At 37.5% G+C, this 16,114-nt stretch overlaps 1 protein-coding gene across 2 annotated transcripts in view; it reads left to right on the top strand.

Moving 5' to 3' along the window:
- Positions 1 to 16,114, top strand: part of SPEN (spen family transcriptional repressor) — an 88,661-nt gene that overhangs the window by 50,536 nt on the left and 22,011 nt on the right. For both annotated transcript variants that reach the window (XM_043924127.1, XM_043924128.1), the window contains 3 exons: positions 9,985 to 10,145; positions 11,701 to 11,901; positions 15,402 to 15,553. In XM_043924127.1, the coding sequence (XP_043780062.1) occupies positions 9,985 to 10,145; positions 11,701 to 11,901; positions 15,402 to 15,553 (514 nt within the window). The remainder of the gene's footprint in view (positions 1 to 9,984; positions 10,146 to 11,700; positions 11,902 to 15,401; positions 15,554 to 16,114) is intronic.

The following is a 16,114-nucleotide window of genomic DNA, read 5'->3' as shown; positions in this document are numbered from 1 at the left end:
GTTTGAAATTTTATTGATTCATTTGTCATAAGTTTTTTCTTTCCTTTTAAATTTTAATAGTTTATTTGAGCAAAAATCTAATTGAATTGGGCACTGCCAAACTGGAAGTGGTTAGGAGTGCTCCATCAACAGGAGCTGGAGGGAAAGACTTTCATGGAGAAAAGCAAAGCAGAAAAATTATTTGATCAGTTATGGCTTTAGTATTTGCCTTATTTGGAAAAGGCTGACTGGCTTTTGGTTGTTGGTTGTCGTTAGGTTTGATTTCCTAATCTTGAAGCATTTGCAGGCTTAGGGTTTGGTTTACTTATGTAGGGCTGTAAATTATTAGAGCCACCTCAGTGTAATGGTCTCCTTGCTTAATTAACACCCTCCCCCCCTTTTGGCCCTCTTCTCATACGAGAGAGTTTAACCAAAAATTTGCTGTAAGTGCTACTCTTGGTCACCATCAGGTTGTTGATTTTGTCTGGGCGTGAAACTCATAGGTTATGAGCCTGGTCTGTGAAAGAATTGTTTTTGCTGTTCACCTCCTTCATCTAATTTCTCTCCAAGTGCAGTGAGACCATCTAATGTATTGCTGATGACTACAAACATAAATTTAAGACCCTTGAGAGAATATAGCCCACCAGGGAGATTATAATGATGACTGTCAGTTGGATAATACCAAAAGACTAGAATGCTCCTTAAGGCTCCCTGGGAACCAGACAAGTTGGTACCCAATAAAGCAAAGAATGTACCCAAAGGGGCATTAACCTGTCTTAAGTCAAGTGGCTTCTTTGTTAATTTCCTGTGTTTCCTCCAGGATCAGAGGGATTGATCCAGGTATAGCAGGAGGTATTTGCTATGGCACAAACTTATGGCTTGATTTGCCAGTAACTGAAAGCAATTCTGTTATCCAAACCACCTTAGCAAGAAATTCTAGGGACTTTGGTTGTGCAACTATGGCCTTCGCGGTAGATTTAGTGACAGTTGGCAGAGTTAAGGACATTGTCTTCCTGTGCGTTAAGGACCATTGTCTTCCTGTGAATTTACAGAGGAAAAAAGCTAGTCGAGCAAAGACAAACTGAATAGTTTCATATTGGAGACAAAGATCTTCATCCATGATCTTGGGAGAGCCATCTACCTCAACTTGTCTGCTTCTGGGGAGGAAGCTCCATAGTCAGTTTTAATTTTAGCTCTCTGGCTGGGTGACATAACGATCTTTTAAAACAAAAAAGAGTGAGATGAGTGGCATCTCAGCAGATAGCTAGATTCTCATAACTACTTCTGTATTCAAATTGTGATTATAAAATTTTTATATGAAAAAGTGTGAAGTATATGAAGAAAATGTGGCCTCACACAGATACATAATTGAAATAGGGAGGACCTCAGAGACCCTCAAAAGGACCTTGGAGATCCTCACAGGTCCTCACACCACATTTAGAGAACTGCTGCACTAAAAAGATAAGATTGTCTTGAAAATTTGGACTTGTGAAAAACTGGACCTAAAGGGATTATTACCTGGTATGATGATATGTTCTGTTTAAGAAATTAGATCATTTTACCCGTTCATTTTATGGAAGCCCCAAGGACAGCAGGGACATTTTGAATTGCCCAGGCCTGATGAAGAATCTGCATTTGGCATCTTTTATCTTAAGCTTATATATTGACTGTATGTAGAGAAAAAAATTGTTAGTTGCATGATAGAAAGGAAGAGAGATTGTTGGAAAGTTGTCACTTGAGATTATGTCTGCTTTTAACAAATCAGCCTTCTTAACTGTTTTAACTGCCAAATTTTTTAGTCACTTTCCTGGTTCCTTTAAAAAAAAAAAATCCATGGAGAAGAAAATGGCAACCCGCTCCAGTATTCTTGCCTGGAAAAGTCCATGGACAGAGGAGCCTGGCGGGCTGCAGTCCATGGGGTTACATGACTGAGCATGTGTGCATGAGGGTGGAGGGAGATGGGTTGGTAACAATAAAGTGGTAGAACTAAAAAAAAAAAAATCCACTTAGGCCATACTTTTGTTTCTCAACTTAATTTGGTGAAATGCTTTTTAATATTCCAGGTTAAAAAAAACAAGCATAGATGTATATTTCTCATAATCAAATGTTTACAACTACAAGTATGTATATATGTGTGTGTATGTGTGTGTCATTGGATGTTACTCTTGTATGTGAACAAATTTATCCCTGAGTCATCTTATCAGTGGGCTTCCCAGGTGGCTCAATGGTAAAAGAATCTGCTTGCAGTGTAGGTGATGGAGGAGACTAGGGTTTGATCCCTGGATCAGGAAGATCCTCTGGAGGAGGAAATGGCAATCCACTCCAGTATTCTTGCTTGGAAAATTCCATTGACAGACTATGGTTCATGGGATCGCAAAGAGTTGGACACACTGAGTGACTGAGCACATTTTATAAATAGACATATGCAGTATCTTGACATTTTCAGTGTTAAGAGTCAAATGCTCACTGTAGTTCTGTGTACAAAATGGCTGTGGAAACAGTAACGGTTACTTATTTGACAACATAATTTGGTTTAAGAGAATCCTGACATCCCATATTCTGTTTGCTTATCAAGAATTACTGTGTAACCAATCACTTGTATTTCTCCACTATGGAAAATTTCAATCAGATCCACTTCTTAGTTTTCTGAATAATTTTTTTTCCGGGAAGGAGAGTAGAGGGCTATGTCACATGGCCTGCAAGACCTTAGTTCCTCCACCAAGGATAAACCCTGGGTCCACAGCAGTGAAAGTACAGAATCCTATCCACTGGATCAGAAGGGAATTCCCCTTAGTAATTGTAATTTAAAAATTTTAAGCACATACAAAAAATAATTCAGCCTTAATTGTCTTATGTGCTTAGGAAAAGTGTAACTAGATTTCTTTTAAATTGTAATTCTTTCAGGTTCTTTACCATTTAGAATTTTTAAGTGATGTTGACAATATAATACTGATAAGGTCAGGTAAATTTTTATTTATAGTTTTTTATCAAAGTGAAATTGACTTACAGTGTTGTGCTAGTTTCAGGTGCACAGCAAAGTGGTTCGGTTGTACATCAGTCGGTTCAGTTGCTCAGTCATGTCCGACTCTTTGCGACCCCATGGATTGCAGTGTGTCTAGGTTTGTCATAGCTTTTCTTCCAAGGAGCAAGCATCTTTTAATTTCATGGCTGCAGTCACCATCTGCAGTGGTTTTGGAGCCCAAGAAAATAAAATTTCTCACTGTTACCCTTTTTTTTTTTTTTTTTTTTTTCAGATTCTTTCTCCTTAGGTGTGCTCAGTCGCTCAGTCATGTCTGACTCTGTGATCCCATGTACTGGGACCCACCAGTCTCCTCTGTCCATGGGATTTCCCAGGCAAGAATACTGGAGTGAGTTGCCATTTCCTTCTCCAGGAGATCTTCCTTATCCAGGGATCGAACCCATGTCTCTTGTGTCTCTTGCATTGCAAATGGTTATTTTACCCACAGAGCCATCATTGGAAGGCTTATAGGTTATTACAAAATACTGAGGATAGTTCCCTGTGTTATATAGTAGTTGGTTATCGACTTTATATATAGTAGTGTGTATATATTAATCCCAAACTCTTAATTTACCCTCCCTCCCACATTCTTTTTTATGGCTGAGCAACATCCCATTGTATACATACACCATATCTTATCCATTCATCTGTTGATCGACACTTAAGTTGCTTCCATATCTTGGCTTTTGTAAATAATGCTTCAGTGAACATTAAGGTGCATAAATCTTTTCAAATTATGGGGTTTTAAAAAATATTTATTTAGTTGGCTGCATTGGGTCTTACTTGTGGTACACAAGAGCTTCACTGTGGCACATGGGCTTCTCTCATTGTGGCCTGTGGGCTTCTCTCTAGAAGAAGTCTAGCCCATACCCAGACTCTAGAGCACATGGGCTCTCTGGTTGTGGCAAGCGGGATCTTAGTTCCCCGACCAAGGATCGAACCCACATCTGCTACATTGGAAGGTGGATTCTGAACCCTGGGACCACCAGGGAAGTCCCCAAGTGTGTTTTTTCCTAGATATATTCCCAGGAGAGGGGTTGCAGAATCATATGGTAGCTCTGTTTTTTAGCTTTTTATGGAACCTCCCAGTGTTCTCCGTAGTGGCTGCACCAGTTTAAATACATTTCCACCAACAGTGTAGGAGGGTTCCTTTTTCTCCACACCCTCTCCAGCCTTTATTATTTGTAGACTCTTTTGATGATAGTTATTCTGATCAGTGTGAAGTGATACCTCACTGTAGTTTTGATTTGCATTTCTCTAGTAATTAGCGATGTTGGACATCTTTTTGTGTTTCTCTTGTGGCCCAGTAAATTTAAAACCCACTTTCTTAAAGCTATTAGTTGATGCATCTTCATTACCAATACAATAGACAATTTAGATTGGAAAGCTTCCTATTAACTATTCTTGACTTTTAAGAAACAACTAAAATACTCTACAGGCTTCTCTGTATAGTATGGCTCAGCAGTACAGAATCCCCCTGCAATGAAGGAGATGCAGTTTTGATCCCTGGGTCAGGAAGATCCCCTGGAGGAATAAATGGCAACCCACTCCAGTGTTCTTGCCTGGGAAATCCCATAGACTGAGGAGACAGGTGGTCTACAGTCCAAAGGCTCACCAAGAGTCTGATACAACTAAGCAACTGAGTACAAAATACTATACATTGTAAGTTTTGATGAACTCTTGTGATTTTTTAGTTTTAAGAAGATTCTGAAAATAAAAATTTTTTAAAATTAAAATTGACCCAAAAATTCTGAGAATTTGGTTTTTCTTTCAGTTTATAGGGCTGAAAAATACTTGGGGACCTGTTTTGATTCAAGATCTTGAAATCCACAGTACATTTAACAGATTACACTGGAAGTATACATTACAGTTTTGGGTTAGCATATTAAAATCTGAACTCAAAGGTTATATTGTTTTATCATTTCATAATTTATTTATAAACCTTTCCTTCTTTTTAGTTTTAACTCCAAATTGATTAGCAGATATTTCTGCCAATTAAATTTTATATCTTGTTTCAGAATTGGTGTGGTAGCAGGAAATTAAACAAAAGTGTGATGACATTTCTATCATTGTTTTATGCTTTCAAATCATTATCATTGATTCCTCTGCATTTTTATAACATAAACTTAAACAGAACTTTGTTGGTTCCTTATTTTGGTACCCAGAAATTCTGCTCCTGGCCATATTTGTTTACATCTTTCCCCACTATTGCTAAGAAATTTTGGTGTATATAATGGTAGTATTGATAGTAAAGTGTTTCCCATAATGGTGATTTTATGGTTCCTTGAAATTAAATTGATAAGTCACATGCATATTTTATACTGTAGTCATCTGGTGGCCTTATGAATAATCTTGTATTGCTTGGAGTATGTAATACATGTAATAACCATTTTTTTTCCTCCTGTGCTAAAAACAGGAGATTAATTTTGTTAACCCTTGATTTGAATGGGGCTTCCCAGGTAGCAGTAGTTGTAAAGAATCCACCTGCCAGTGCAGAAGATGCAAGAGACTTGGGTTCAAAAATAAATACATAAATAAAATAAATAAATTAAAAAAAGAGAGAGAGACTTGGGTTCAATCCTGGGTCGGGAAGATCCCTTGGAGAAGGGGGTGGCAACCCACTCCAGTAATCTTGCCTGGAAAATTCGATGGACAGAGAGGCCTGGCAGGCTGCAGTCCATGGAGTTGCAAATAGTTGGATACAACTGAGCACACATGGGTTAATTTGAATGAGAGGAGTGTCCTATTTCGGAGAAGGCAATGGCAGCCCACTCCAGTACTCTTGCCTGGAAAATCCCATGGACGGAGGAGCCTGGTAGGCTGCAGTCCATGGGGTTGCTAAGAGTCGGATATGACTGAGTGACTTCACTTTCACTTTTCACTTTCACGCATTGGAGAAGGAAATGTCAACCCACTCCAGTGTTCTTGCCTAGAGAATCCCAGGGACGGGGGAGCCTGGTGGGCTGCCGTCTATGGGGTCATACAGAGTCGGACATGACTGAAGCGACTTAGCAGTAGCAGCAGTGTCCTATTTGGGCTTCCTAGTAGCTCAGCTGGTGAAGAATCCACCTGCAATGCAGGATACTCTGGTTCAATTCCTGGGTTGGGAAGATCCCTTGGAGAAGAGACAGGTTACCCACTCCAATATTCTTGGGCTTTCCTGGTGGCTCAGATGGTGAAGAATCCTCCTGCAATGCAGGAGACTCCGATTTGATTCCTGGGTCAGAAAGATCCCCTGGAGGAGGGCATGACAACCCCCTTTAATATTCTTGCCTGGAGAATCCTCGTGGACAGAGGAGCCTGGCAGCTACAGTCCGTGGGGTGTCAAAGAGTCGGACATGACTGAGCGACTAAGCTCAGCACAGCGTCCTGTTCAGTTTGTTTACATTGTTGAGTTGCTAAGTCGTGTCCGACTCTTTGTGACCCCATGGACTGCTGCGCACCAGGCTTCCCTGTCCTTCACTATCTCCTGGAGTTTGCTCAAACTCGTGTCCATTGAGTCAATGATGCCATCCAGCCATCTCATCTTATTCACTTGGTAGTTGTAACACTACTTTTACTTTATAACCTAGAAAAAATTTATTTTTATTGTTGGGAAAACTGAAGCCCAGTCATTTCTAGGAGGCCTGGTAATGATGACTTGTGATTCTGTCTTGAGGCTTTTATCCATAGTAGTTAGTATTTTGTAACTCAGATATCTCCTTTTGGCTCTTACTGGCATAGGTTTATTTCTTTATGTTTTAAACTGCAGAAAACTCTGATAACTTCATAAAGTTTTTTTATCTTTTGCCTTATGTGAGAACTAAATAAAATTCTGTGTAAGTTGTATTTTCTTAGGGTATTCCACTCCGCCGGCCCCAACCTGAGGCCGGTTGGTCTCAGTTCTTGGAGTCGGACTTACTCATCTGACTGGTTCAGAGTTTGTTGTGGATGTGAGAGCTCTAGTCTGAGTGCAAATGACAAAAACTATTGAATTTTTCTTTTAGGGAGTGTGCCTAAGGTGGATTTACCACCTGTGCCCCACCCCCAACCCCCATCCTGAGTTGTTTGCTTAAAGGATTAAGTCTTCCACTATAAGGAGCTGAGAGTATGAAGCAGAATTTCAGAACCCTGTAAATAACAGAACCTGTAAATAGCTTTTTATTTTTAGTGTATTTGGAAATGCTATAAAAGAACTTAAAGCCATAGCAGTCTTGCACATGGAGTACTGAAATGATAATTTAATATTTCTCACATGGTTCTTGGGCATTATAAACATGTTATAGTGTCTGTCTCTTATTCTGACCATGTTGCCATGTTATGTTTTCTCCTTGTCTTTCTTTTTTCCCAGAATTTATTTTTAGTTGGAGGGTAATTGCTTTACAGTTTTGTGTTGGTTTCTACCATATATCAACATGAATCAGCCATAGGTACATGCACATCCCCTCCCTCCTGAACCTCCCCCACCACCTCCCACCCCATCCCACCCCTCTAGGTTGTCACAGAGTAGCAGATTGGAGCTCCCTGCGTCATAAAGCAAATTTCCACCAGCTGTCTGATTTTACAGATGGCAGTGTATATGTTTCAGTGCTACTCACTCAATTTGTCCCACCCTCTCCTTGTCCCTGTGTCCACAAATCCACTCCCTATGTCTCTATTACTGCCCTGCAGATATGTTTATCAGTACCATATTTCTAGATTACATATATATGTGTTAATATATGATATTTGTTTTTCACTTTCTGACTGACTTCATTCTGTAATAGGCTCTAGGTTCACTCACCTTATTAGAACTGAGGAGATGAGTTCCTTTTTATGGCTGAGTAATATTCCATTGTGTATATGTACCACAACTTCTTTATCCATTCATCTGTTGATGGACATCTACATTGCTTCCATGCCCTAGCTATTGTAAATAGTGCTACAATGAATATTGGGGTACATGTGTCTTTTTCAATTATCATTTTATCCAGGTACATATCCAGTAGTGGAGTTGTTGGATCATATGGTAGTTTTATTCCTAGTTTTTAAAGGAGTCTCCAGACTATTCTTCATAGTGGCTATATCAATTTGCATTCCCACCAACAGTGTGATAGGGTTCTCTTTTCTCCACACCCTCTCCAGCATTTATTGTTTGTAGATTTTTTGATGGTGGCCTCTGATCAGTGGAGTGATACCTCATTGTAGTTTTGGTTTGCATTTCCCTAATAATGAGCAATATTGAGCATCTTTTCACATGCCTATTTTTTGTTTGGGTTGTTTGTTTTTCTGGTATTGGGCTAGATGAGCTGTTTGTTTATTCTGGAGGTTAATCCTTTGTCAGTTGTTTCATTTGCAATTATTTTCACCCATTCTGAGGGTTGTCTTTTCATTTTGTTTATTGTTTCCTTTGCTTTGTGAAAGCTTTTAAGCTTAATCAGGTCCTGTTTATTTATTTTTGTTCTTATTTCCATTATTCTAGGAAGTGGGTCAAAGAGGATATTGCTGTGATGTATGCCAAAGAGTATATTGCCTATGTTTTCCTCTAAGAGTTTTATAGTTTTTGGCCTTACATTTAGTCTTTAATCCATTTTGAGTTTATTTTATGGTGTTCAGAAATGTTCTAGTTTCATTCTTTTGCATGTAGCTATACAGTTTTCCCAGCACCACTTATTGAAGAGGCTGTCTTTTCTCCATTGTATATTCATGCCTCCTTTGTCAAAGATAAGGTGGCCATAGGTGCATGAATTTGTCTCTGGGCTTTCTGTCTTGTTCCATTGGTCTGTATTTCTGTTTTTGTGCTAGTACCATACTGTCTTGATGACTGTAGCTTTGTAGTATAGTCTGAAGTCATGAAGGTTGATTCCTCCAGCTCCATTTTTCTTTCTTAAGATTGCTTTGACAAAACACAAATTGTCTTTTGTGTTTCCATACAAACTGAAAGTTTTTGTTATAGTTCTGTGAAAAATATCACTAGTAGTTTGATAGGGATTGAATTGGATCTGTAGATTGCTTTGGGTAGTATAGTCATTTTCACAGTATTGATTCTTTCAGTCCAAGAACATGGTATGTCTCTCCATCCGTTTGTGTAATCTTTGATTTCTTTCATCAGCTTCTTATAGTTTTTTCCATACAGGTCTTTTGTCTGTTTAGGTAGGTTTATTTGTAGATATTTTATTCTTTTTATTGCAATGATGATCTCCTTTTCTTTCAACTGTGATTGTCTTACACTTTAAGGTTTGTATTAAACTGAAGAGAAAAATTAAATTTCATTGACTCTCATTTCCCACGTTATTCACAGAGAAAAGAGCCTAAACTGACAAGATTCTAGTAATTTGTATAATGTTTCTTTATTAATCCTTCAAAAATATAAACCTGGGAAATTATTTTGAATATCTGTGTTTTCCTAAAAATTATTATCTATGAGGTGGTGGTAATAGTAGTAGTAACAATAATAGTAACAGCATTACCACTTCATTTATTTCTTGCCAGTCATATTCTGAACTCTAAACCTGTGTGGTTTTTTGTTTCTTAACCTTGTGAGATAGGTACTATTATTATTTCCATTTTTACAGATGTAGAAACTAAGCCCTAGCAAGAGATTAAGTGACTTGTCCAAGGATACATGCTGTATGTCTGAGTCAGGATTTAAATAGACATCTCTGAATCCAAAACTCATATATCCACTATTTTATTAACATTACCCTTAAGTCATGTGTGTTTACCAGTCTTATTTTATTTGGAAAAAATTGTTCAGATTTTGCACAGAACAAAACATTTGTCTTTCGGTGGCCTGTGGTGGTAAAAGATTGTTACTTTTACTTCTACATTCTTAGGCCAATGTTTGCTGTCTTCCGCAATCTCTGAAGGTAGATATGAAATAGATGTGGAGAAAGTAGGGTATCCAGAAAACCCGGACCTGAAGTTTAGACCTTTTAATGATTGCCACTTGTTGACTATAAGAAGTTTTATGTGTGATTCTTTGTTGGTTTTTTCACTTGTTTGTTTTTTTCTTTGCCCATCTGTAGCACTGATTCCAGCAGTAGTTCAAGTGATGACTCTCCAGCCCGATCAGTTCAATCTGCAGCAGTCCCAGCACCTACTTCCCAGTTGCTTTCGTCTCTGGACAAAGATGAGCCCCGTAAAAGTTTTGGGATCAAGGTTCAGAATCTTCCAGTGCGCTCTACAGGTAAAATTTTGTATTACTGTACTTTCCTTTCTGCTATTTTTGGGGAATAAGAGAGCAACTTATATTCTCTCCATTGTATAGATTTTGTTTAAATATCTCTCTTCTGACTGTGTTGGTAATATTTTCTATTTGTCTTTCAGCTTTGACTCCTTTTTCTTTTTGTGGTTCATTGACATTTAATGCCATGTAATAAAAAGCAAGTGATTATAATTTATGTAATTTCTAGGTTGTTACATATGTAAGATTGCATGTTACTTGTACCTAATTATATATACATATATATATACATTATTATGCATATTGTATGCATTTACACACGTGAAGATTGTATGGTGTATGTTATATAAAGAAAGCATGGTTCATTTTGAATAAAAATGCTTTCTGGATTAAATATTTTTATATTAGGAAAAATTTGGTATAATGAACTTATAGAAACACTATTTTGAGTTAGATTTATAGTGGTCTGGAGTCCTATGAAATAACTTGGACATAAAAAAATTATGCTAGGAAACCCATTTCAATAGGTTAACATTTTAAATGAAGAAAGTCATGAATAATGACTAGGTAGTTAAAAGCGCTATTGTAATTTTTATTCCGATTTTTTTGGACATTTGGCTATAATGTATTTTTATTGCTATGTCAGGCATATATTGAGTATGTAAACAACCGTTAGTAGATGGTCAGACCAACAAAGACCAAACCAAGTATGTCTTGCTAAGCAGTGCATTTCAGTGATTACTTATTTATTAAAATAGCCTGTGAAACCTACATACCAGTTTTATGAATAGAGACTATTGAGATACAAATGTTGATGAACTTTTGATTTAATTATACTTTGTAATTTAGGAATGGGCAGGGGTTAAAATTGGCTTGTCTTTCTGTACAGTTTTAATTTTTATAATGGAACTAATTAACACAAGACTTCCAGATAGTATAATTTGTCTCTAAAAGGCCTTTTTAAAGTTGTTTAGCATGTTATATGCCATTTCCCACACAGTTTTATCATCAGCTTGATGCTTGGAAAACCAGAGATATGGCTTTTTTCTCAAATCTTTAAAGTTTTCATATACATATATATGTATGTTTGTAAAGTTTTTATCATGAAAATGTTAAACTCACCCACAGTAGAAGAAATAGCAAAATGAACTTCCCTTACACCATACCAGATTTAAAAATCATCAGTGTTTTGCCACACTTGCTTTAACTATCTCCATCTTTATTCTTTCCTGTTCTTGTTCCCTTTTTATCCTAAAGTGAATCCCTGGTGTTATATCATTTCACACTATCTTAAAGGATCTGTACATACGAGTATTTTCCTGAGTAACCATGCTATATCATTCTTACCTAGCAGATAACCAGTAATATCTTCTAACACCCAGTTTATTTTCAGAATTGTTCAATAGTCTCTAAAATGCATCTTTAGAGTGGTTTAATTTGAAAAAGTAATGTTTTAATGCTAATTAGGTCAAAAGTCAGGTTAAAGACTCAGTAGCTTACATTTTGAGTTGTAACCGTATTAGAAAAATGAACAACTTGTTTTTGTTTGATGGTTTAGATACAAGCCTTAAAGATGGCCTTTTCCATGAATTTAAGAAATTTGGAAAGGTGACTTCAGTGCAGATACATGGAACTTCAGAAGAGAGATATGGTCTGGTATTCTTTCGGCAGCAAGAGGACCAAGAAAAAGCGTTGACTGCATCAAAAGGCAAACTTTTCTTTGGCATGCAGATTGAAGTAACAGCATGGATAGGGCCGGGTAAGAGACAAGAGACAGCTCTGTTAACACACTTTCATTGTCTTGTTTTAAAGAGCTGTTGTTTATTAAGTTGTTGCTCAACTTAATAAAATAGATTGTTTTGGTTCAGGAGCCGTGAAGATTGTTTTTGTAAAAGGTAGTTTAGGCCCTTGTTGAATCCCACCTCCCCAGAGGATTGAATTGATTGAGATAAGGTGGTAGTTCCCAGGAGAATGACAACAGAATTAGAAAACAGATTGCATCAATTTGAGGGACTAGTTAGGCCAGTTTTGTTTCCATTATGCTCAGCACAAATTGGACCTGTTATTCCAGTTTCCATGACCTTGAAAGATAATGACAGATTGAGTATATGCAGCCCGTTGAAAATTTCAAGGGGACGTTAATATTGCTCGAACCTACCTGTAAGACTTGTCTATTCTAAAGCAGGAAGTCTTGTCAGACATGACGTGGGTCAGTGTTCTTGTTCCAGAGCCACCCGCAGTGCTTGTTTATAATGCAGATTTTTGATCCTACCCTCGCTTACTGGTTTAGAATTTGCATGCTCAAGTTTTTAAAACCCCTGATTTACTTGTGAGTAAATCTATAGAGGAATGAGCAGAAATGTTAACTTTATGCATTCGCATTATGTATGCGTGGGACAGTTGAACTTTAAGAGTGAGACTTTGAGTGGAATTTATAGGATAAACATAGCCCATTTTCTTGGAATATTCATTTTATTTGACAACTAAGAGAAAAAAATAGATTTTCTCTGATAAGAGTGTGTGTTATTTGTATATTAAAACAGGCACAGAGTTGTTAGAATGAAGACTATAAAATGTGCTTAAAACACAGGAATTCAAAGGAATATTAACTTTTCAAAGGAATTGTTAATATAAGTTATGGCTTCACATTCATTTCCTCCTCTGTGGAGTGTACTGCCCTAATTTATACTGGGCTAAGGGCAGCTCAGAAGTTCTTTAACACATTTTAAACAGTCAGAACTGACTTTGAGGAATAATATTTCGAATGTCATATAATCTGTACAAGTTTTTAGAGCCATATATACATATGTAATTTTTAATTAGTGAGGATCTAACTCAGGGATGTTACATTCTAATCGCCAAGTAGTGGGCCTAGCTTGAGATTTTTAGTGGGAAAAAAAAAGAATTGGAGGTCTTCCCTGGCAGTCCCGTGTTTAAAACTTCGTGCTCTTAGTGCAGGGGGCTCAGATCCCATCCCTGGTCGGGAAACTAAGATCCTACATGCTGCACAGCATGACCAGAAGATTAAAAAAAAAAAATCATTTTACCTGATTAGTTAACACCAGGATGTTAACTGGGCTTTAACTACCAGCTACTGAAGATGTTGAGATGTTTTTTTAAGCCTCTCTGGTGTCTTAGACGGTTAAAAATCTGCCTGCAAGGCAGGAGATTCGGGTTTGCTCCCTGGGTCAGGGAGATCCCCTGGAGAAGGGCATAACAACCCATTCCAATATTCTTGCTTGGAAAATCCATTGGACAGAGAAGCCTGGTGGGCTACAGTCCAGGGGCTCACAAAGAGTCAGATACTACCGAGCCACTAACACTTTCACTTTTCTTTCATTGAAGATGTTGAGAAGTTGGATTGGTTCAAGCCTAGGAAGGCCAAAGGTACTTTTCCCAAGTGGGACAGCATTGAAAAGCCAATTGAATGGGTTATTTGAAAGTTGTGTAAGGACATTTGGTTGGAATTACGCTGTTGGATGGTTGTCATAAATGTTTTATATTGAAATGTATGGAGCTGATTGCTTTCTTAGGTCAGAGACCTCTTGGAATTAAAAATATCCAAATCCCGGAAACCTAACTTTGCCGACAGACCTCTGGTGGCTTCAGACACTGTGCTTTTTCACTCTGCTGCACAACCTCACAAGCCCCTCAACATTTCAGTGATGTGTAGGCAATAAGAGTTAAAACTGGTCATGAAGGCTGAAAGACACACTCTGAAATTTTTACTGAGCTGTTTGGTGGAATTGAAGTCATGGTAGATTTTAATGGTTGCAAATCATGCTTTATCATTCTGATTCTGCTTTTTCTTTTTTTTTTTTTTTACTGCACTGCGAGGCTTGGGAGATCTTAATTCTCCTGACCAGGGGTTGAATCTGGGCCACAGCAGTGAAAGCCTAGAATCCTGACCACTAGGCCACCAGGCCAAGGGAACTCCCCTGATTCTGCCTTTTGAAGTACAAATCTCAAGATGTGTCTGAATTATTTTTTCCTTCTTTTAAATGAAATATTTCTAAGTATGTACTCTCCTAGATAATTTTAAGAAGACCTTGTTGAGTTTAAAATGAGACATACCCTCTGTGAAATAAGATGAAAATGTAGATAAAGATAGGTGTAATGAGCACTGAGCAGGTTCTGGGTCCATCTGACTGAAAGTATGTACTCTCTGATGGTTGGGTGAGATTAAGCTCTGCTACCGTTAGAGCTATTGAACTGGAATCAGGAGTGAGATGTATTCTGGCATAGTTCACCCAGCAGCTCAGAAGTTGAGTCTTTTTAATATCAGTGTTGTTGTTAACATCATCAGTAATGTGGCTGGACCTGATGAACACTTTGTTTTAGTCAAACTGATTAGATACTAATTTTTTTGGATGGCTTTGTTTTACATTAAAAAAGGAGAGAGATACCATACAGGCCATATTATGATTGTTATCCAGAAAATCTTGTAAGTCCCTGACTTCTTGTTGTGTAGTCACTCAGTCATGTCCCACTCTTTGCGACCCCATGGACTGTAGCCCGCCAGACTCCTCTGTCCATGGAATTTTCCAGGCAAGAATACTGGAGTGAGTTGTCATTTCCTTCTCCAGGGGATCTTTCTGACCCAGGGATCAAACACAGGTCTCCCACATAGAAAACAGATTCTTTACCATCTGACCCATGTGGAAAGCCCATCCCAAGTTAAATGGAACTTCAGAGAAAGCCTATGATTGAGTTAGACATTGAACCAGGACTTTGATCATAAGAAATAAAAACCTTAAGAGCCATTTACCCTCGTTCTGTTTGTCACTGGGTGCCATGCAACACCAAAAGAAGATGCTTGTAAGCGTTACTTCAGTCAGTTTTCATGCAGTTACTGTTCTTGTATCTAATTTTAGGATTTTAGTTCTACAGTCTGCATTCAGAGCCTACTACATAATATTGAAACCTAAGATTAGGCTTAAATAATTGCCACTTTCCGCTGGGGGTTAAAACCTATTTCTGAGATAGTGATTATCTTTTAAAACAAATCAACTGAAATGGAAATTCAGTCTACTTTTCTATTTGAAATATCAAGGTGCTAACTTTCTCTTAATTTTTTGGACATGTTTCTCTAGCCTCTGTATTCTTCTTTTGCTTTGGAGCTGTTTCTGATGGTATATATGATTTTTCAGATTACATGAGAATTAAGCCCCGTATATCAGAGATTTGATTTTTTAGAGTAGATTTTCCCATGATATATGAGTAAACATTAAAACACTCTCTGCCCCTCCCCACTTACAGAAACGGAAAGTGAAAATGAATTTCGCCCCTTGGATGAAAGGATAGATGAATTTCACCCCAAAGCAACAAGAACCCTTTTTATTGGTAATCTTGAAAAAACCACTACTTACCATGATCTTCGCAACATCTTCCAGCGTTTTGGAGAAATTGTGGTATGTTGGTTTTTTTTTTTTTTTTAAATGAAAACAGTTTTAAATCTTTGTCATAAAACATACAGCATAAGTGCAGGTTATATTTGGAAAAATGTATTTAGATGGTATAATGAATATTTTTCTCATTTGCCCTATGTGTTTTTAACACCTGCTAAAAGATGATCTGGCAAAACTCATCAGGGACTGCTTTATGTGTGTATGTAAAAATATATATAATTGTCTTTATTTTATTTACATGTGTATTTTCCTTTCCACTTTTCTTATCTTTGTCCATTGGATGCTGTTTTAATGCCATCTCTAGTCCTGTGGGTTGAAAGGAAAATCTGGAAGAGAAAAGATGTCTGTAAGAAAGAAGCAGCAGATTAGTATATGGTTCTTTTTATCACAATGCACATTAGAAGTACCTTGGGAATTATTGGAATGTGGTTGTCGTGCTGGAAGCTTGGTTCTGTTTTGAAGTTTTAATTAGAATCTGTTTAAATTATGCAAATCATTGTTTGATTTAGAGATAGAAGGATTTTTCTGTCCTCCATGATTTAAAACTTGAGTCAAATTATAGTG

This window comes from Cervus elaphus, chromosome 14 (genome assembly GCF_910594005.1).
Source record: "Cervus elaphus chromosome 14, mCerEla1.1, whole genome shotgun sequence".
NCBI classification, from domain to species: domain Eukaryota; kingdom Metazoa; phylum Chordata; class Mammalia; order Artiodactyla; family Cervidae; genus Cervus; species Cervus elaphus.
The sequence above is the reverse complement of the archived record's forward strand: the minus strand, read 5'-3'. Positions and strand labels throughout refer to the sequence as shown.